We start from the raw sequence: 23455 nt of genomic DNA, 5'->3' as shown, positions 1-23455 counted from the left end.
TTGGTATTTATTTTGGGCTAATTTTCAAAATGTAAATGTCGTGTCCTTGCAGGCAGAGATGTAATAGATTTAACTTATCAGAGATATTGGATAAATGTGCTATTTTTTTTTTTTAAAAAATTGTGTCTCATGGTGTTTGTTATATTTGGTTTTTTTATTCTTCAAGTGTGGTGTATTTATTTATTTTTTACCCATCTAGTTCTGTAGGACCAAATTGAGGAGCAAATCTCCAAGTTTGTGGAACATGTCATTACATGAAATTGCAACATAAAAAGTAATAAGACATAAAACAAAATGTTGACGAACCCAAAAAAAGACAATCCAGAAGTTTATGTAAACGCAATCAACAATATAAACAGGAATCAGCTTAATTTTTCAAGGAAATCCTTGACAGAATAGAAGGAGGAAACTTTTCATTTTTGATTTGAAAGCATGTGGCTTACTGCTAAGTTCTTTGAATTTTTGTGGTAGCTTATTGAAAATGGATGCAGCAGTATACTGCACACCTTTCTGCACAGGAGTCAAGGAAGTGTAATTCAAGTGCAGATTGGATTTCTGCCTATTAATGACTGCCAATTCTTGTGAATAAGCTGATATTGTTAATGAGAATATATATAGACACACACAGACTAATGAACAGGGGTTGGCAAGAGATTCGCAAACGTCCGCCACTTATTGCCCCAACCGCCCGTTTCTGAGTGAAAATATCCTTTGAGAATGGGAAGAGTTACCCCAAAATGTTTCTTTAGGTAATAGGAATGTATGAGAGAATTCATTGCCACGAGGGAATCACCACAACTGACCTAATTACAACACAAACATGTATTTGCCTCCTGCACTACCACAGCATGAAAGACATTGCTTTCATTATCTGAGTTCTTATATTGTTTACTATATTCATCACACATCTATGACTAAATTCAGTGGATGACTCAAATACTTTGATTCAAGAGGTTGTCAGTGAATGTTGCAATGAGTCTACATTGAATCTGTAGCTTTGTTTCAAATGATTCCTGCAATCCTCGATAACAGGTACGTCAAGTGACCAGCATCACTATATATACGAACACAGTTTGTCCATTGCATATTTATAATGTGTGTTCAGTATCTTGAACAAAAGAGAAGGCCCCCACAATACAATTATAATATAATAACCATATTTTTTAAAGAATAAAGTGTACATCATTATTATTGTCTTTGGTCTCATTGATCTGTAATCCAAATTAATTTCCTTTTAATTTTTTGTTCAATTGTGTGTTGGTATTCTCTACCATGTGCTAAGTTCCGGGACAGATGGAATTGTTATACAAATTCACATTTGAAAGGAGTTTCCCCTCAAACTTGCCAATCTTAAACTTTGCCAAATCTACAGCAGCTGGTAAATTAGTTGTGTTGTGGTATGGGGCTACTTATTCTCAGCAAGTCTATATGCAATATTACGTAATGATAATAAATCTTTATTTGCTGTTGACAAATGCTTGAGGAAGGTACATTTTTGATGGTTTAATTAATTTAATTTCCTGGCAAAGAAGTTATGAGGTTTATCAACAAAGCTTTTAATGACTGGTGTTTAGAGGTCTCGCCTTGGTGCCATGAACAAAGGATTATGCTCACGTCGCTTTTGACAGTATGTTTGACAATTTGTACATCATATCCTTCAACCAAAAAGGCTATTGCACTAGCAAAGCTTATTCAGGAATGTGACTTGCATTTCCATCACAGGCTTATTTGTTGTCATTTTGATCAGAACTGCTTGGCATCTGATCACACACATAAGGCACTGCATTTTCATTTGTCCCTTATGTATCTGTACTGGTCCAGAATGTGTAATATTAGACCGTGTAGTGCAGCCACAGTGGCCAGGGCTGCTGCTATCCACAGCTTAGGGACTGCTGATAAGGACTATGCATTCCTGCCTAGGGTTGAGAATGGAGTTTTATATTTTGCTGCAGAAGTTTTTGAAAGGCTGCCAGTAGACATCAGGCAGGAAATTAGTAATTCCAGATATTGAAATATAAAGTGGAAGAGTTTATTATCAACAATTTTTAAAATTAATATGAATGTAAATAACAGTTAACGCTAATGTTCATAGTATATCAATTTCAACTTCTCCAGCTGACATTGTCCCCTAAAGTAAAGTTATAAAAGTAGTTAATATGAACTACTGGATAAAAACAGTATTTGAATAGCTGCTTTTTTGTAATATATTTATCTCCAAATAATCCTATAATTACTGGTGTGATTACATTAGCACTAGTGATTATTAGTTGTTAGGCGTCTTGAAAGAAGTAGCCTGAAATATCTGGTTTCACCTGTTAATGTATATCTTGACTTGTTCCACGTTCCTGAAGGCTATACAACATCATGGGGTTAATGGAAGATGATGTGAGAATAATTTGAAGAATTTCAAATATATTTTAATTGACTGTGGTATTGCAAATTAATAACAAATGATGCATCAGACTTTGATGGATACAGCTATGGAGATGAAAATAATATATGGAGGCATGACAGGCAATAGCATGGAGAAAAGGAGTAGAATATCGAATATCTCGCACTGAGTCCCTGTGGTTCTTTTGCAGATGAATAGACAGACAGGGGGAGAGAGAGAGAGAGAGAGAGAGAGAGAGAGAGAGAGAGAGAGAGGTGGGGGGAAGTTTTAGAAAGACAGAAAAATATTCAAGACAAGAATGATAATTAGAGGGTCTTAGAGACACATGCAAGATAACTGTTAAAAGAAACAGATTGATCAGTTTTTACTCTATTTTTTTTTTTTCCAGTACACTTGCAATCTTACATGATATACACAGATAGACTGTACTTTCAATAACTGTACCAACCATGGAAATCTGATGAGATATATAATGTCTTGTATGTTCCTTGGGAATTATAATTCTATTGGAAATTTTTCTTTGCTTTGCCTTTCAGATCGATGTTGTGGAGGCAGACACTCTTTGTGATGTTATTATACCACAAACTGTCCTCGAGGAAACAAAGAATCGGAGCCCTGCTATATATAAAAGACTCAGAGCAGTTATCAGCAATACTTCTAGAAATTTCTTTGTCTTTCAGAATGAGTTTCATGAGTGAGTAAACATTTATTTTTATTTTTTATGAATGAATGTACACATTGAAATCCACCCAAGACAGGCAGACAAACAAAAGCTGGTTGTTTTTTTATTACGCCCTCCACATGAATGTTTGACGTTTTATCAGAAATTGAAATTGTCTTGGATCTATTGAGAACAGATATAGAGCTAGCTTTTCTCTACACACTCCTGTCAGATAATTCTGCTTTTTTAAGATTGCTGTGTGTAGAATAATACACATATTGCAAACCTTTTTTATTGTCCTATCTCATGTATATTGTTGGTGAAAGTGCATCAAGTAAATAGACTGTAAACCCCGTCCCACGCATAAAGGCATGTCATTTACTCTCTGTTTACTACATCTGCAGATGCTTTTCGCTTTTGATGATCTTTGTCTGTGGCCCTCAGTTTCACATGTATAGTGTCTTGCTTGGAAGACACTACATATTCTGCCTTAATGGCTATAGTGAAACTAATCAAGGCTTTGAAATCGCCAAACCCAGCCATTTTAGGTATTTCATATTTGTGAGTGCCCAGTGATGAAAATGTGAGATAGAGTAAAACCTTTGACCACTCATTGTAACTTGAACATATTTATTGCCTGTTTGTTAACAATGATAAGTGAATTTAAAGTAGAAAGTGTTAAGCAGTGACTGGCTGTTATTCTGAACTGGTTCATGCAACATCTCACACATTCTGAGTCAAAGGTAATCACTCACGGAATGAACCTCTATATCACTCGGTTACTGCAAGAAAGATTTCCTATTCACACTGTTTGGCTTCACTAACTCACAAGCTAATTGTCATCCTCCAACCCAACCTAGACCTCAGGTACAACACAGATTAGTCTTTCACTGCAAATAAGATGAAATCATTAATAACTATTTAAACATGGAAAAGTATGACATATAGGTTGATAACAAGAATGTCAATATGAAGAAAGAGAAGGAAAGTCTCTTCATAACATGCTACCAATTTGTATTTGTGGCCATCATTCCAAGAGAATCCTAGAAAACAGAAGTGATGACCATGACTTTTCTTGTAGGTTTTTAGTTTTTAAAACATTACATTTTCACTTTTTGCCTCATACATTTTCATCAATCCTTTTTTTTCTGATACTTAATGGTGGACCTGTGTTTCATGTACTGTTGTGTACCTTGTAAAGGCATGCAAGGGCCTCCAGACTCTCAGTTGTTAAATTAATTTGAGATGTATAAACTACTTTCATTCTCTTCTTGTTTATGGCACTCTGTGACCCAATAAATTGCATTTTACAGTTGTGTGTTTCCTTGTGTTTCTGGTTAGAACACAAGTGGCAACGTCAAGGGTTGAATTTTCATGTGTTTTGGAGTATGTGGTTTTTCTGCCATTCGGCTCCTTCATGGAGGCTTTGCTCTAGTCACTTTCGGAACAACAGCAGGCTTTATGACCATGCTGGAAGAATTATTGGCAGTGCTGATCCCGGCTCAGCTGCTGGTTGTTCAACAGTTGCTCCCCCTCTCTCCTCCCTCCTCCCCCCCCCCCCCCCCCCCCCCCCTCCCCTATGATGAATTTGAGACTGAATCACTTACAAGATGTGGCTTCACCAACATTTCATGGCATTCCATGGCATATCTGTAAGGTTTTCTTCTTATCGTGGGTACCCACTCATGTGTACCACTGACTGTGTCAGTTATCTTTTGCATCACTTTCTTTTGACGATATGTGTCATTTGCTGTCCTATCACCACAAGTGTATGCAGGTAGTCACTGCATGCATTAAATTCTACCAGTGTTGCAGGCAACCACAGCAGTCATATCAAGCTTAGGTGAGTGAGCTTCGTGGCCTCTGTCGTAACTGACGGCCACTCTGTGGGTTGAGCAGGCATAGTCGTCTCTAGCTACCCCATGGTTGGGGCTTTGTCAGGAGCAATGGCGGCTTTTCTTCCTGTGGCAAGTGCCAGCCCCTCCCACTGCTCTGAATAGGCCCTGCCATCAGTGGGGTCAGAAGCCGGCTATCCATTACCAAAGCCTCTCCTCTCCAGCCTACCATCATCACTGCCCATATGGTGACTTTCATTGTGGACTCCAATGTCCAGATGGCTCCCATCTCCCTCCGACTGGTCCTGTCCAACATTCCCCTGGTTCACATGCAGTGGGGATGTCCTTGTCCCACTCATTGTCATCTGTATCTGCTGGTCCAAGGGGAGCAGGAACTTCTTGCGTCTTTGGCTGCTGCCTGCAGCACCGTTATGGATGCCAAAACTGTTGCTTCAGTCACAACACCGTGGACATGACACCTGGTCTTTCCCCCACAAGGAAGGAGGTGTGTAGTAACCTGACAGTTACTACACAGCCCACAGCAAAAGTATGCTGGGCCACTACAACAAGTGTAGTGCATGCCAATGTTCAAACAGTGAATCTGCAACTGCCTGAGGTGGCTGCCAGGGACAATCCGACCACTGACCAGGTCCGCCGTATGTGCACAGCATTACATCAGTGACACCTGACATAGATAGCACCTTTATAAGGCCCTCAGATGTTAAATGAGTTTGAGGCATATAAACTACTTTAATTGTATTCTTATTGATGTCACTCCATGACCCAGTCGTTTGTATCTCTTTTTATGGCCATATGTTTCCTTGTATTCCTTGTTAGAATGCTGACATACTATTAAAAAGAAAAACAGAATATTTTGTTGGAATGAGAAAGCATAGAGGAATGGTGCTTAAAGCTGAAACACATCTTCAGTTGTGCTGTAGGCAAATATGTAGCAAGTAAAGTTACAAAAGATAGCAAAAACCCGCCATGGTTTAAAGATACAGGTGGCTTGAAATGTGTATGAATGCAAGATAGCCCATAACAAAGATAAAATAAGATAATACCCAAATACTAGGTTGGAGGTAAACGTCTGGAGCCAGCCAAAAGAAAGTCTATATTTTGGGATAATACTTCAGAGTTGTATGAAATGGACTGAACATGTAAAATTAGTAGCAGAGAAAAAAAAGGAAGAAGATTTTCTGGGAGGCTTCTGGAAAAATGCAGTACATCTGTAAAGGACTCTCTATACAAGACACTAGTGTAAGTCTTTATTACTACTCAGATCAAGTAGGCATGACAGCAGAACTCAAATATATTCAGTGATGTGCTTGTAGTATAATAACAAGTCAGTATATTCTTTACAAAAGTGTATTGAAGGTGCTCTGTGAAAACATGTAGAAGGGAGACAGTTTAATCTTTTCTTTTTCTAACTGTTGAGTATGTTAAGAGCACCAACATGTAAGGCAAATTGTGCTACAATTTTCCTTCACGTATCTTGCTTAGTGATCATGAGAGAGATTAGTGTGTACAAATCATATTTTTCTTTTCACCCCTGTACAAATGGAATAAGATAGATAATCACTTAATATTGATATGTAGTAACCCTTCACTATGCATTTTACTTTGTCATGTGGAGTACTTATGCACATGTAACTATAAGAGGAATTCAGTAGAACCATGAAGTTGAAACTCTTTTGAGCATTATCCTTTAAAACTCATTTTTGTTCAGTGTCTAACAGAATTCTCTCCTACAAAGGAGAGAGCTTTGTCATACTGAAAACTTTGTTTAAAATATGGTTTGCATCACCTCAAGGTGTTTACAATGTCTGCAGAATTCTATCCCTACAATATGTAATTATTTAGTGTAACATCATGAAGTTTTGCAACAATCTCATCAGTTATCCGTCCTACATGGTTTCAGATAGCTGGAGTATGCATTGTCATCAGTGGACACACAGCAGTGCTTAAATCTAACAAGCCACTTCTGAGGTGTTGCCTGTTGAAATCAAAGCAAGAGCCTTTAATATCAAATGTAACCTCACTTTTAACTTTAACTTGGTTAAATTCCTTAAAATGATGTACTTTATTACAGCTTGCAGTTGTATTGTGGTCATTTTTACTTGTTTGTTCACACAATCACAACAAACTTAAAACTAAATGTATGTCTTATACTACACAGCATGTCATCTAAATGTTTATATTTTCTGAAGAGTGCAGTATTTTTTTTCCATTTTCATGCCATTTCTGTGGTGCTTAGAACTTGTACACATTGTCTCTCAAATGAGGCAACCACATTGGCACAATTATCATTCTGACATGCAGTTGAAATAGATGTTAAGTTTTTTTTTATAGGATCCATTCTCTTTACTGAAATTTATTTATTTCTTGATAGTTGTGTTTTTATTCTTCTCGTGGTAATACTTTTCTTAAAACTTGAAACATTTTGTAGTCCCCTTGGAGAGGATATGGTGTTGCACGAGATCCCATTCACGGCTTTGGCCAGAATCCACACACTCATGATATGAGAGTCACAGTACACATTGTATATCTCTGAAGATTAACTAGTAAATATTTATTGGCGGACTTGGAACAATTTATTGCTCTGCTACGCTTACTAAATGGTTGTAATAAGGTTTGCCAACCTCTCTTTGACCCTCAAGACAATGAGTTAGCCTTTTGATTGCTCCAAAACCAACATACAATGCCCTGTAGCCATCTAACTGCACTTGGAAAGATTCTGAGATCCGATCACTACTCACAGTTTCTGTTAACAGCCATGTTCAAGATGGTGTTCTTGTATAAAATAATTCTGTTTGCTTCACTTTAATATTCTAAAATAAAATCCTCACCAATTACATCCCTTTCTTTCTAGGGACACACATGTTTTGCAGCAGTCTGACGAGACTTCGAATGACAGAAATGATCGTGCTATTCGGAGAACAGTTGAGTGGTATCAGAAACATTTGGATCACAATCAAAAACTCCATTCCGACAATCACATTAAAGTTCTTCTTGTAACTGATGACAATGAAAACAAGCGGAGAGCAGAAGCAGAAAATGTGCTTGTTGCAACAAGTAAGTTTTTTCCATGTTTATATTTTTAAAGCAGTTATTTGTTCCCAGTGGAAAAAAAATATGACCTTATAAGGTTAAATACACACATCTACTGTCCTGAATACTTCTGGTTGTTGACCAATATACTTTAATATTCATCTTGTGTTGATAAAAATGTGTTAATTCAAAGTAAATGATCAACATAGCACTTGGTGGCAGCTACATGTGGAGAGTCAGACTGGGGTTGCATGCCGTGATACAGATATGTTTTTTTTTTTTTTTTTTTTGGGGGGGGGGGGGGGAGGAACACTCACTGGGTAATATAGTGACAACAGCAGTGCTGCTTTCATGGTTATGGTGCACTCTGGATATTGCACATTAACATACACTCTGATGTGTGGCTGGGACTCCAGAAGTCTTCTATATTTAGCTGTGATCTTCATAACTGAATTGAAACACCAATGGACCTGATGGTAGAGTCCGTACATGATTTGTTCTGTAAAACATCAATCTCTTTAACTTCAGGGAAGCAATGAAGGCAATAGCATTAAATTCCAAGAAGCATTTGGCATGTGTCCACTATTATAATTTCTTACATAAAATGCTATTAATTAATAAGAATATCCTGAAATATAGAATGCATGGCCTTTGATACCATACATCACTAGTAAGCATGCTGTATCTGAATCAGAGATTCGTTTAGGTACACAGAAATAAAGATACTAAAACATAAATATGTGTAGGAGGTGGGGGAGGGGGGGGGGAGGGGGAGCACCTAAAGTAAAGCTGCTATCAACACAGAGGTTTGGTTTTGGATAACACAGTGCTTTACTGGATATGGTGGTATGCCATTGCCTTCTTCCAATCTTTGAACCATCCTACCCTACCAGTTGTAGGGGGACCTGTAGGTTAACGTGTATTCTGAACTGTGGTGCTGTTTGACATACTACACATTAACAAACATTGCCAGAGGTGAAAGAAGTGATAGATGACGGCTAAAAAACCTAGGACTGGCCAGGCATCAAACCTGAAACCTTTGGATCTGTAACTGGCATTTGCCTACTATGGACTTTCCAATACAAAAAGATGTGTGTGGCCCTCAACTATGTATCCTCTGACTCAGAGTTGAAATATTGAAAGATATGGCTGTTTTCATTATCTGGGGGCTGGGATACGTAGCTGCTGCATTACAATCCAAATACTGCTGAGTCTACAGTGCACAATATGAATATACACATGAATTAAATGGTCGAAGGTTCCTATCACTCGGCAATTGAAAATTTTGAATGTGACATAGAAATTTATAAATGAAAGATTGCAATTAAATAAAACCTGCAGGTACTATTTTTAACAACTTTAAATGATGAGTATGATAGCAGAAGTACCTTTAAGAATGCCATTTATTACTTCAAAACAATTATTGGTCTCGATGGTCCAGCAATTAAATAAAATATGAGTTGAATAACAGGGAAACAGTAGATTCCTACTTCACGCAATTAGTTATGAGCAACAGCATAGCTCGTGAGATATTCACTTCTAGACGCATACTAAGTCTTCACTGCAGAAGCTACGGAAATCTCACAAGTGCACAAGTCGGCACTACGAAATATTTCTATCTCCCGCTTCCACACACAAACTGCTCCACTCTCCAAGTAGTTCCCACGACCGGGCCGTCATGCCTCCTTGTCCAGCACTCCCCCGTGTCCTGTGCCACCCAATGCTCCTCCCCACTTCCATACAGTCTCCCCATTAATGAGTGCTGTCATTGGCTAGAGAGCTCCCGCCATTTCTCCAAGCCAACGCACACTCACAAATATATTGAAATACTGGATTTACATTTAAATAATTTGAAATTAAATAAATATTCCTTTGGCTGGACCATAAACATGCTCTAACACACATTATTAAATACATAATCAAATCAAATAAACACGTATCAAAGGAATAGAACAAAAGTAGGCCAGTAGCCTAATGTCTCTGTGTTTTCTAAAACACAGTAAATATTTGACCAATTTCTTCATGAATAGTATATATCAGATATAAACAAAGACATAGATGAATAAATATATTTATAAGCATGCTGCTACCATTTTTTCATGTAACTGTGGAGTACTTATGACCTGACGCGGTTTATATTAATTGAACACTTTGACCTCCAATAACTCATGTACTATTCAAGTTACATGCCTGTAATTCATACCAATTTAGCTTTACACTAATAGCTTTCTAAAGACACATTAATCAACAAAATCGGATGAACCGTTTAGATTTTGGAAATTTGTTGCTGGGTGTTACTTGTATAATTTACGGTCAGATACTAAACGTAAAACTAATAAAGATATTGGAAATATTACACCGTCAGAATCATCATGCAAATAATGGTAATGTACATGGTTCTTTCTGAGGTATCATGATTCCTCTGGCTATTATTAATTCCTACATGAACTATGAAGTGTCTGCCATTATGGTTTCACAAAGTCCACCATCTTTGGTACTCCCAGCATACAAATCTCCTTCATCGACACAAAGCCCAGTCCTTGTCATAGCATCAACATGGAATTCCCAGCGACGTGGTCGACCTGGAACATGTGCTGGGGCTACGCCTCTTGCTCCGGCCGATGCTCGGCACCACGTGGCCGCTGATGAGCCGCAGCCCACCGAGAGGCCCCCACACATCCAGGCCAACTCTGAACTTAAGAGTATTTTCGGGGCACCACAACTCACCTGTTACCTCACATTACTGAGTCACTGCACTGCACTGCACTGTTCTAAAACTGATTCTCTCTCTCTCTCTCACTCACTCACTCTCTCAAACATAATCTTCGTTTTCTTCCATATCAGCATTTGTTTGGTGCAGTACCAGTTTTATTTCTAATGAATGCTTCTATGTCTTATTAAAATGTGTGTGTGTTTCTACTATGAGAGTAAAATTCTTTGTGGTCATCTTGTACTAATAATCATGCTTTGTTTGTCATGTGATTATTTCCACTAATCATGCATACTATTACACTGCTTTATCTAATTATGTACTTTATGCTCTGCTAACAGAACTTTTGCTGTAATGTTATGGTGTCTTATGTTGTCGACTTGAGAATATTTCATTGTCTTTTACTCAGAATATTGGCTCTTCATTTGGTCATTCAATCTAAATGCTTCCCACAAACTTCATCCAACGCCTAATTTATCTTCCAAGGTTCTCAGCATCGCCAAACTTTTGAGTCTAGCAGAGCCTTCTTTTTAAATTTCCTATAGTAATTTATGAAAACCAGAAGTAAAATATCCAGATAATTGGTTGTTTGTTAGATGTAATGGAGGTGTTACTGTGTGATGTATGTGCTCAGTTATTGTATTGGGTGTCCAGTTTCACCAAGCATAAGCTTTGTTTTTCGAAAATCCTTGTTAAATTCTGTTTAGTATTTAGCTTCTTAGTCAGTGCCCAAGGAGTTTACCTTCCTCTCATAATCTGCTCTGTCAACATCTATCTTCACTACATATAAAAATATTTTATTTAAACATTCTGATAGTTTAGCTAGCTGTACAGTTATATAGTTTAATCATACATATTTCAGGGCTGTGAATTATAATTTCTAATTATGACGTAACAGTACTTCACACTTTGTTAACCCTTTCCACTCCCTATTTTTTGCCACTTTTGTTCGCCACTGCTGATGTTTATTTTGAATGGAAATTAGGATGAGTGGACATCAAAAATCAGAGATGAGATAAAATAAACTGAAAGAATGAGGTTTGGTCTAGCCGGTCTTCATTAAAATAGTCACCTAATTCTATCTTTGAAATTAATGCCATATTCAGGATTACGGTAACAAATGGTTTCATTTCTTGTAATGAACAAACAACCCATCTGTGCTGCAGTGAATACTTTATTAGTGAGTTATATTCTGTATTTTCTCTGCTGCTTATACGTTTGTTGTGGTCACAATTTTACATAATTATAGTCATTTATACATCTTATGCCATCCATCTTCATACAAGCAAAAACTGTGCAAAAAGGACACAATTCTAGAATGAAATTTTCACTCTACAGCAGAGTGTGCGCTGATATGAAACTTCCTGGCAGATTAAAACTGTGCCAGACCGAGATGAACTCGGGACCTTTGCCTTTTGCAGGCAAGTGCCCTACCAACCTATACCTATACCAGCCTTGCAGTTGGCAAAACATAAGGTACCAAAGGCAGAGCCACCTGTGAGATGACACATGTCGTATACCAGCTATTATGTAAACACTGTTCCAGTCTTTTACATTGGCATGACTACCACTACGTTATCAGTTAGGATGAAAGGGCATAGGCAGAAAGTGCATACAGGCAACACACAATATCCTGTTGCAGAGAGTGCTCTACAACATGATAGTCATGACTTTGGAGCTTGTTTCGCCACACATGCCAGCTGAATTCTTCCCCCAGACACCAGTTTCTCAGAGCTCCGCAGGTGGGAACTAGCACTACAACATGTGCTTCATTCTTACCACCCACCTGGCCTTAATTTATGTTAATTTCTTTTGTTTCAGCATTTATTCACAGTAACTACTCCATGTTTCACTCCATTTTATTTTTTTACATCATTCATTTTCTGACCTATCTATTTTTCGCCATCCTCCTCCTATCTCTATTACATACAATGCAGCTAACTGTTCACTCTTATTAACTCATATATGAGGTTTTAGCAGTAATCTCTGTCTTGCTTATTACCCTGTCTTCCACCTTCAAATCTCGTTTGGTGCACCCCAACAATCAGTCTTTCCTTTTCATCTTGTCCGGTAAGTCTCCCCTGACCCAGGGTTCTGGGTGGCTTTTCCAAACTCTATCAATTTTCCTAAACCTCTCCAGTTCATTTTTTCACCCCTCTTTCTTCCTCTTCAATACTTCTGCTGAAAGAAGGAGCCAATGGCTCCAAAATCTTGCATGAATAGCACCTTTTCGTATACGTGTGTTCTCCTGCCGCCACTTGGTGCAAAGATTTTTTACATATCCAATTAAATTATACTGTCAAAAATGGTATAACTTTGAACTCATAGAGGCCTTCAGGAGTTAGGAAGCCAATCTTTTCCCATTCAGCCATGTCAGCCTTGATTTGCCAGTAATCCTTCTGCATGCCCGTAGTTGGGACATATTTTACTCCTTTTAAGCAGTCTTGGGGTGTCGTCAATGTCCAGCAGTGGCGTACATGTCAGGATGATATCAAAAGCCCAGGTGGGGATCCAGGGTGTTTTTCCTGCATGTTAAATGAGAAACGCCAGATTCTGGGCAAAATTGGTTTCATTCCCAAGAACTACCACTAATAAGTACAATATTCATGAAAACTGGCTACGACCATGGAGCAAACCGCACATAGTACTGGAAAGAGCATTTCGCCCTCAATTGGAAGGGCTGATGGACACATCCAGAGAGTAAGGGAGCTGACAGACAAGAGTGCAACCCATTGTTGCAGCCGCTACCTCACCAACCCTCTTGCGTACCTCATGTGACAGCACCCAGTCCTCCCATTGGCAGGTTTGTGGCAGAAAGTTGGTGTCTCTCACTCAGCAGTACCGTAGTGGCATCCCTAGCTGAGCATAATAATGTGGAAGCTGACCTAGCATATTGCGGAGTAGTTTTTTACATAACTGCTTGTGCCACTTCCTGAGGCTAAGTTAAAACGATGCATGCAGAATAAAAAATTTTACTGTTATTACCCGTTATCAAGTACAATTCCTTCCCTTTCCATGAGAGCCAGTTACAGGTTTGTGATAGTTGCAGTGGTTGAGATTAAGCCCTCTTAACGACCAATTCAGAACACGAAAAGTTTTTGTTTTGACGTACATGCAAGACGACTGATATTTAGTGTTTCTTATTTAAAAGAGAGGTCTTAAAACTAAGAGCGGTTGACTTCTCATTTTAAGAAATTGATTATGAAATATGTACTAGGGGCAGGGGGTACAAAATTTGTATTTTTACCTTACAATATTATTATCCATTGGTGTCACTTGAGTTGTTCATAATTGGAAGTTTCTGTAAATTTAATGTCCTTTTCTACACATTTTGTGAAGCCTTCAGAGTTGGTGCAGTGGCTGGTAGTCGATTGCATGTGTGGAGCCAAGGCAGTGACCAGCTGAGCTGAAGTGCACTGTCACCTGTGTGTTGTAATACAGACCCTGGGTCTGGCTGAATGAGAGCATGTCGAGTACCAGAGATGGCAACATTCGCAAGCGGGAATCGTGCCAATGGGGGCTGAAGTGACTCACAATAAACAAGGGGTGAACTAACAATAAGTGATAGGTACGAACACAGAATGAGCCTGTAAGAGGCATAACTGGCAGTTGAAGAAAGTAGGCATTAAATGTTTTCCTTACAAATAGTTATTTTGTTTTTACTCCTGGCATCTGAAAATTATTTTCCCATAAAATTGTTTTTAACAAATTTGCATAAAACTTTAGTACACAGTTATGCAAAACTCTGTAGCTTAACCTATTGGGAGGCCATGCCTGTGAAGTAGGGTAACTCATTAGACGTTACCCACACTATTCACCATCTGGCTGGGAAAATGGTACAAGCTGCGGTAGTGGCTCATGAGATTTGCAGTAGCCATATTTACACGAAATCCATGCAGAAAAGCCAGTGACCAATAGAACTACAGGCACAGACGTAACACTTGAAATGACCACTCAGTTGGAATAATTTTGAGTGTGCCATTCAGCAATTTTTATGTTAGCAAATGGAATGATGAAGGAACCCAGTTTCGTGACAACCGACAAGTAGCAAAGTTACGAGTGCTATTCAGAAAGTAGGGAACGTTTTAGTATTAAAAAAAACTAAGTGCAAGAAATACATTTTATTATATACATCTGAAAGAATGACTGACATACTACATTTCCACATAGATACCAAACACATTGAAGCACTTTTCAAAGAGGTGGAAAAGATTTGAAATACCTTTGTCGTAAAATTCTGCCGCCTGAGACTTCAGCCAGTGAGTCACGCCCACCTGGAGTTCCGCATTGCCATCAAAGCGCAGCATTGCGAGCCAGTTCTTCATCTTGGGAAACAAGTGGAAGTCGCTTGGTGTAAGATCAGGGCTGTAGGGCGGATGAGGGAAAATTCCCCATTTGAATGAATGAAGGAGTTCTTTAGTGCGGTTTGCCATGTGAGGTCGGTCATTGTCATGCAATAACAAAATTTTGGACGTCAGCTTTCCTCGGTGTTTGTTTTGGACTGATCTTCTAAGGCTGTGCAAAGTTTGACAGTACTGGGCAGAATTTATGGCTGCTCCACATTCGAGAAAATCCAATAAGAAGCACACCTTGCCTACCCAAGACACTGTCACCATCAACTTCCTTGCTGACAAGGTTTGGAAACATTTTCTTGGGTTTTGGGGGGACCTTGTGTGCCCCCACTCCATGGACTGTAGTTTTGTCTTGCAATTGACGTGTTTCTTGCAAGTCTCATCACCAGTTACAATTAGATCCAGTAATGAATCACCATGTATGTGGTAGGCTTCCAGAAATGTCAACGTTGCCCTCATTTGCTGTTCTTTATGGTGCTCTGTAAGCATTTTGGGCACCCATTGTGCACAAAATTTGTGGTAGCCTAGCTTTTGAGTGACAGTTTCAAACAACAAAGTATGTGAAACTTGTGGAAAAGAAATCAAAAGCTCCATTATTGTGAAGCGACAGTTTTCACGAATCGTTTCGTCAACTTTAGCGACAAGATCGTCAGTGACAATGCTCAGGCATCCACTCTTCTCTTCATCATGAATGTTGGTTCGGCCATTTATAAACCAATGCACCATTTCCAGATGGAACATTCACTCATTACATTGTTTCCATACACTTCGCACAGTTCACGATAAACTTCTTTAGGTTTTAGGTTTTTTGCCAACAAAAACCGTATCACAGACTGCACCTCACAACTGACGGAATTTTCGATTGCAGTGTGCATTTCAAATTCGAATATTGAAAAAACCAGACACGGAGAGACATTCCTGCTGTCACAGATAGATGCCAACTGAGCTGCCGAGCATGCACATACTAAAATATACATGATCAGTGCGCGCCTAGCGGTGTCAAGACAGAAACTTTCCCTACTTTCTGAATAGCCCTTGTAAATTTCTATCCCTTAAGGTTAGTCATGCGTTACCAAAGTGCGAAGTGTTCGACATCTGCCTGAGGCTTTTTTTTTTTTTTGACACTGTTGAAGCAGTTCAGCAAGACCTGAGTAAGTCAGACGGATCACTGCCACAAGAGAGGAGTGATACCTCGATACAGTGTGGCTGGAAAAGAATGTGATAGTTTTTGTATTATTGGAGGGCCTAGTTTCATTTAATCCAGCTAGCTCCTCATCAACAGAAGAAGAAATACAGAACTGAGCTGACAACATGGCAATAGGATAAGCGATAAAAGTGGGAGGGTCAAAAATTAACTGCAGCAGCATGCGGTCATGGGCACCAACTGGCAATTCCAGGAGAACGGACACACATGCACCGTGCCCTATCAGTAGTGTAAATAACTGTGTTGTCAGGATTGATCCAAGTTTACTCAATCTACCATAGAAATCAATAGTTATCTGTTGTTGTGTCAATCAATGGATTACGCCTTTCGGCGCTTCCATTTTCCTAAGGGTGTAAAAGCATGGCCACTACATGAATTCTTTGCTAGTTGGTGTGCCTTGGTTTGACATACGCGATAGAGCTTGTGGCACTACTGTTGGTGAAAATGATTCTGAATGTAGTTTAGTGCAGGTAACTACCACCATTTCCATAGCCTAATCATTTCACATTTCCGATTCTACTGGGAACTCTTACTGTACCTAAACTATAGAAGTAACATGCGTCATGGCGTGCACTGTGTTTGGATTCAGCACGAAAGGTATTTATTGTGTAAAATCCATTGCGTGCACATCTCCCAGTGAGAGCAAATAATTATTTACAATAATTAAATAAGGAGGTATGTCCTAATATTTGTGATGCTTCCCTAAATTGCTGTTTTCAAATGCACAGAGTTACAATCATATAAAGTATCTATATTTGCTATTTCCTCACAGCTCAGTTTGAGAGTCCTCAAATTTCACTGAACATTTTTATACATTACATAGTAAAATAAAAATACACCTCAAAGTGGGGAGGCAAACTCAGAGAGAGGGTAGACTGCCAAATAAAATACATAAATACATAATGAAATGCAAAGAAATTCAGGTGGAGCTCCAAAATATTACACTAAACACAGTAAACATTTTCAAATATATTTTTTAGTAGTTGCTAGAGCAGGGGCTGCTGCAATAACTTTTCTCTTGTTATCTTTGCAGTCATTTACTTCCGCTTATAGGTTCATATATTTCACGTAAAAGTATTGAGCAATGTCCACCTAACAGTTCTTCCTGTACCTTAAAGTATGTCATGAATTCTGATATTACTTCTACTTGTTACTGAGACACGATCTTCTTAACAATTTTTTTCTCTCTCAAATGCTTTAATACTGGGGTGATAAATTCATTGATGATCTTGTATCATTACGTGTTTTGTTTCTTTATGCCTCTGCTCTTTATTAACTCGTTGATGACCTTTACAGTGATTTATTCAACCTACCTGCAATATCCTATGAATTGTTGCACTGCATCTGAGATTCTTGCAGATGGCAGCAGTTGATTTTCCAGCAATGAACTTACCTTGAAGTCTGGAAACCACAAGTTGGCTTGGCAAATCATAGAAAGTAGCTCAAAGTGTGTTTCTTTTTTTATATCTATTTTGTAAGGACACAAATAACTGTGCTTTGTGAAAACAGTACACTTTTTTTGATGTGCAGAGTGGAGATTGTGACTGTATTCCAAAATTTTCTAACTGTGTTACGTTAAAGTGGTGTATGCTGTAGCTAAGCGAGACTCAGCACAGTTGCTGTGGCCTGATACCAGTACTATGTGCTATAGTCAGCAGGATCCTATGTTGCATCGGTAGCGAGCATATGTCTGAAGCGCGAGCTAGAGCAATACTCATGTGGCTGAGAAACGTTGGAAAATGTATCTGGCTCGTTGGTATGGTGGTAGAATCAATAATGATTTGTAATCCTCAATAGTTTTCTGTTATCGTTACATATGTAAAGCATGTAGTTTATTTCAAGTACATTTAGTGAAGCAAGGATTCGACTGGAAATACTGCACATTGATAAGCAGGTTATGCATTATCATTTTTAGATGCTCAAGTCCCCATACTATGAATGCAGCTACAAAATAAATGGCAGTTCTCACCCTAATTTGAGTGAAGCATTAGTGAACATGACTGATGATTGGTATTACTTACATGGTTTCCTGAGTAGAACTTCATGGTATTTGTATCTTGGTGTGTGATTTCGCTTAGTTTGAAATCTCTATTATGAGTATGTTTACTCAGGCAGGATTTGACTATACTGGTGTGTTATATATGCCTGTCACTCATGTAGCAAAGATTTCCACGAAAATGCATATTGTAGCAGGCTCTTGCTAAAATCACTCCTGTTGCAGTGACAGGTAGGAGGGCCAAAACTGCTGGGAAGACTTAGCTGAAATTCCTAATGGTACTGGTATTCTTGTGTTCACTCAAAACTACGTCCATTATGGTTCTGCTTCTTCATTCACACAAAGGACTCAGATTGCATGAGAAACTAGAAATATTTTCCTTTATCTACTGAAAGCTATTAGCATTAACTTGCATACCATGATTGATGTGGTAGATTGTGCAGGATGGTTTCAGGTAAGCTCTGAGCAGTCTAACCTTGGACTTTATTTAAGCCATTAGGCAAGTGCGTAACCATTCATTCAACAATGGATGTAATGTTTTAACTTTACGTTTTAGTAATTCTTTGCTGAGTTAGGATGCAGTGGGTGTTTTATGAATGGAAATAATCTTCTGGTAGGCTCCAGTTAGTACCGAAACACCTGTGTACAGATCATAAACAACAAGAGGGCATCTAACTGGACAGCTGAGCATCATACCATCTCAGGTCAGTGGCTGCCACTTGCCACTAAAAGTGGTGGAGGAGCTGGTGCGCATTCGAACCTCAGCATATGGGCAACAATGTGGTGTTGCTTGTCATAGTGGCTAAGCTTTTCCTTTTATAGCTTCATTAGTATTTCCTATCAGAAGGATGGAAAGACTAGGCAGTCAGTAAACGACCCCATGGTGTAGAAATCTTTAGTGACACACTTTTGGCCCTGTTACCTCCAAGCTCACGAGAGTAAGCTTATCTTTATTAATTTCTTGTTTTATAATAAATTTTCCTTACTACCAGATAATAATCAACAATCTTGAACCTAAATGGGATTGGATTGCTGCCTCAGCATGCGAAATCTGTAATTCTTTGTTTAAAAATACAGCTCTAATTCAATTTGTGTAACTTTTAAGTGTTGCATAGAAGCTAGCTTTGTTAGTGAACCATTTTATCTTCATGTAAATAACATTGAGTGACTCCAAAAATAATGGCAGTGGGTAACATGTTACGTTTGTATTACATTCTGTGTAGACATATATGGCAATTTGCTCGTGGCTGTATAAATAATTAACTGGCAAAAGTCTCATAATACTTGTTGAGAGATAGAACTGCGCTATGTGTGAAACATTGTGGGAAGAAATGAAACAACTATGTACTGGTAACAGTTGTTACTTGCAAGAGCAAGATTTTGTGTCTCAAGCTACCTAACGGCAGTAGAAACATTAAGTGAGTAGGCAATTGACTTACTCTTCATTTTCTAGGTCTTCAGATTATGGCACAAGAAGTAGTTTCTGACTGACTCTTGAGTGGAAATAACTTCTGTTCTTCATGTGTATCTAACACGTTGTATTGACTTGTGACCACATGTGTTTCTGAGAAATGGATTACTGTTGAGCATTTGAGAGGCCTTTTCATACATTTAGCATCTATTTCAATTTTAGTGACATTATGCAAACTGACTCGGTTTCCTGTATACCTCATGGGGGTCTTTTGTCTTCCTGGGTCTGCGTTAATTAAAGTTAACCAGTGTGTTACTGTGGATTCATAATAACTTATTCTCTTTAGCTTTTCTGTTCATGGCCAAATGTAAGTGATAGGCAATATCTAACATTGTAACTTGTGATTGCAGTATAACAAACTTACTCACACTTTCACATTTTCCTGTAACAGGCAGAAATTTGCTGCAACTCAAAAAGCATTAACTGATTAGCTCGCTTATCAGCTAGTTCTCATGACTTAAATCTTATCATTTTCCTCTGCTGTGGCTTCTGATCTTAACATTACGACTTATAACGTGACACAAATAGAGGCATAAAAGAGCATAAGCTATCCTTACAATTTTTTGGTTTTAGCGGAACAGCATGCACCTCTGTTGCACTCAGTTCTGTCCTGCTATTGCTGTACTTTTATAGATACAGGCAAATAAGTAAATGATTCTTCTCTTTCTTATCCTGTTGTGACAGTCGCATCACTATATCTTTCTTGTTTAGTCCCTGTACCTCAGGGTGTAAGGATGCTTGTTTCTTAAAGCATAGCAAGGATGTGCTGGTAACACCCTATCGTTCTTCTTTTTCTGCTTTGTTGCAGTGACACCTTTATCTGTGGGAGTGACTTTAGGATAGAAGTAGGCAGTACTGCTTGAGATGGCACAGAAGGACCGTGATACGGCTTTAGCTGATCAAAGTGTAATATTGTAGTACGATCAGGTTACTGAATTTTGGCATTCACCGGTAATGAACAGTAGAGGGAAGGGGCCCTCATGGTGAGAAGTGAACTTCTTAGTTTGTTGCTTTTTTACTATAGGATTTTGGAGCAATACCAAATCACTGGGTTTATATTGAGGGAGGTTAGACCCTTTGTTGCTGAGTTCTAGCTGTTTTAGTGTGGCTTTGAAATTATTGCATTTAACTTGGTTCCATATGACTTTGAGATGGTGGGCTTGCCTTTTCACTTCATGTATGTTGACATCAGGGAGCAATTTGTCAATCTCAAAGGGTGAGTTCACGGGTCTCCCATAGATTGCTTCATATTGAGAGCATCCCATTGCCTCACAGACGCAACTATTGTACTCTTAGGTGGCAAATCCTACATATCCATCCCAATCTAACAGCGTCTTCCCTGCATAATACGATAGCATTTGCACAGTAATTTTGTGCACTCGCTCTAGGTGACTGTTGGCTGTAGGGTAAAAGTGTATAGTTTGCCATTTTTTGATTTGTAACATTTTTCAAACTTGTGCAAACAGTGCCGACATAAAATTTGAGCCTTGGTCAGTGAGTATTGCGTCGGGACTTCTGAAAGGCAGTACCAAGTGATTGACACAGGCACAAGTAACAGTTTCAGTGGTCATAAGCGCAAGTGGTATCAAAATTCAGTACCTTGAAAAGTGACCAATAATTGATAATATATATTTATTATTCTTGGTGCTTTGTGGAAACAGGCCGCAAATATCCAGGGCCACAATCTGAAATGGTTTCGATGCTCCAGGTAATGTTTGTAAAAGAACTGTAGCCCTTCATGGAGGTGCTCTGTGCATGCAAGGCAGACAATTTTTTATATACTTCGTAACGTTGGTTTGTCGATCTCTCCACTTGTAATTTGCGGCTATTCTTGCATTCATGGCTCGTCATTCAATGTGGCGGGCCTGTAAACTGTCATAACACTGTGCTATTATTTGTTGTTGCAGTTCTTTGGGTATTACCACTCAGGTAGCCAATGGGGTCTTGTGATATTGTGTACCATCTTCTGTAATAAAATCAGAAAGTGATGCATGGAGATGGCATTCTACATCTGTCTCTTGTGATTCTTTCAATTCTTCTATGGAGACGTCATCTGTTTGTGCAACTCTAACCTTTCTGCTTAGGCTGTTGGAACTGTTGTGCAGGCAGCAGGCTTATGCTGAACAGTGTAATCATATTCTGACAATTTTAATACCCATCTGGTCATGCGACTACTGGGATATTTTAAACTTAACATCCATACTAAAGCAGTGTGGTCTGTGATCACAGTGAAATGACATTCATACAAGTAACACTTTAAAGAATTTGTTCCAAACATGAGAGGTAGCAACTCTTTCTTGGTATTCCTGTAATTAATTTATGCTAAATTCATTTGTCCGGAGGCATAACCAATTGGTCTTTCCTCACCATTATATTCCTGACTTAAAACAGCCCCAACAGTGTAATCTGAGGCATCCATTGAAAGAATAAAAAGTTTTTTCAAAATCTGGATCTATTAGTGAAGGAGTGCTAGTCAAAATTTCTTTAATTTTTCTCATTGCTGCTTTGCACTCATCTGTCCATTCAAATACTGCATCTTTCTTTAGTAATTTTGTTTATGGTTGTGCTATTGTAGCATAATCCTGCTCAAAATGCCTATAATAGTTGACTAAACCTAGGAAACATTGTAATTCTTTGACATTTCTTGGGCTTGGAAAATTATCCACTGCTTCAGTTAACCTACGATCTGGGTTAACTGCATCTGAACTAAGCATATGCCCCAGGTACTGAACCTGTGACTGCGCAAAAGAAAATTTTCTGGCTTTAAACTCAAGTGTGCACTTTGCAATCTAGACAATACATTTCTTACTCTTTCGGCATGCTCTTCCACTGTTTTTGCAAAAATTATGATGTCATCGAGAGCACAAGCCACATAGTTGGCTTTAAACCTCTCAATAACAAATCGACAAATGTTTGAAAAGTGGCAGACCAAAAGGCAAGCGTAAGAATTCATACAGATGGGACCACAAAAGCAGCTTTAGGTCTATGTTGTAGTGCAATCAGAATCTGATGATATCCAGAATGCGTGCCTAGGGTGTTAAAGTATTTGGAATTTCCTAACCTGTCTAAGGTCTCATCGATATGTGTCAAAGGGTAGGTGTTGGTGTGGTAACCTTGTTTACCGTTTTCATATTGACACTTGGACGATAGTTTTTCTCCCCAGTGATCGATCTCCCCCCCCCCCCCCCCCCCCACACACACACACAATTACACTTGGACAGGCACAAGGGCTTGCAAAGGGTTGAATTATCCCTGCAGCCAATTGCTGTTGAATTGTATCCTCAACAGCAGGTTGTAATTGATGGGGTAAATGATATGGCTTCTGCACTATTGGTCTAGCATGTCCCGTGGGCATTTCGTGTTGTATGAGGTCACTTGTTGACAAGTATTGCCTTTCATCGAATAACTATGCATATTCCTCTAAAACTGGATACAAAAGATAAGATTTTGCTCTGACTCCGGCAAATGTGCCAACTTCTCTTTCAACTGATTTCTTATCGAAGGTGCTAATGTGCAAACCTTCCTCACAAGTAACTGCTTACGTCTTTTCTCCTGACACTGTTTTTGATTCGAAACTTCTTTTTGCATAACTTCTTCACCACTGGCTGGTATTGTGCCATGAGGGATGTCAACATCCCATTGACCAAAATTGTCAACACACACACAGATATTTGAAACCTGTTACTTTTTACTTTGGGTCTACTTAGACCTCTCTTAACGTGGATTTGCAGTCTGTCAAGAAAGTCAATCTGGGAGAGCAGGTTAACCAGAAAGTCTGATCTT

General features: G+C 38.7%; 1 protein-coding gene across 1 annotated transcript in view; it reads left to right on the top strand.

The window, feature by feature from the left end:
* LOC124625802 (exosome complex exonuclease RRP44) overlaps positions 1–23455 on the top strand; it is a 150077-nt gene that overhangs the window by 13171 nt on the left and 113451 nt on the right. The window contains exons 3-4 of the mRNA XM_047149269.1: positions 2929–3086; positions 7761–7963. Coding sequence (XP_047005225.1) covers positions 2929–3086; positions 7761–7963 — 361 coding nt within the window. The remainder of the gene's footprint in view (positions 1–2928; positions 3087–7760; positions 7964–23455) is intronic.

The sequence above is a fragment of the Schistocerca americana genome, chromosome 1, assembly GCF_021461395.2.
Source record: "Schistocerca americana isolate TAMUIC-IGC-003095 chromosome 1, iqSchAmer2.1, whole genome shotgun sequence".
Classification (NCBI taxonomy): Eukaryota; Metazoa; Arthropoda; class Insecta; order Orthoptera; family Acrididae; genus Schistocerca; species Schistocerca americana.
This window is presented reverse-complemented; position numbering and strand designations above follow the sequence as displayed.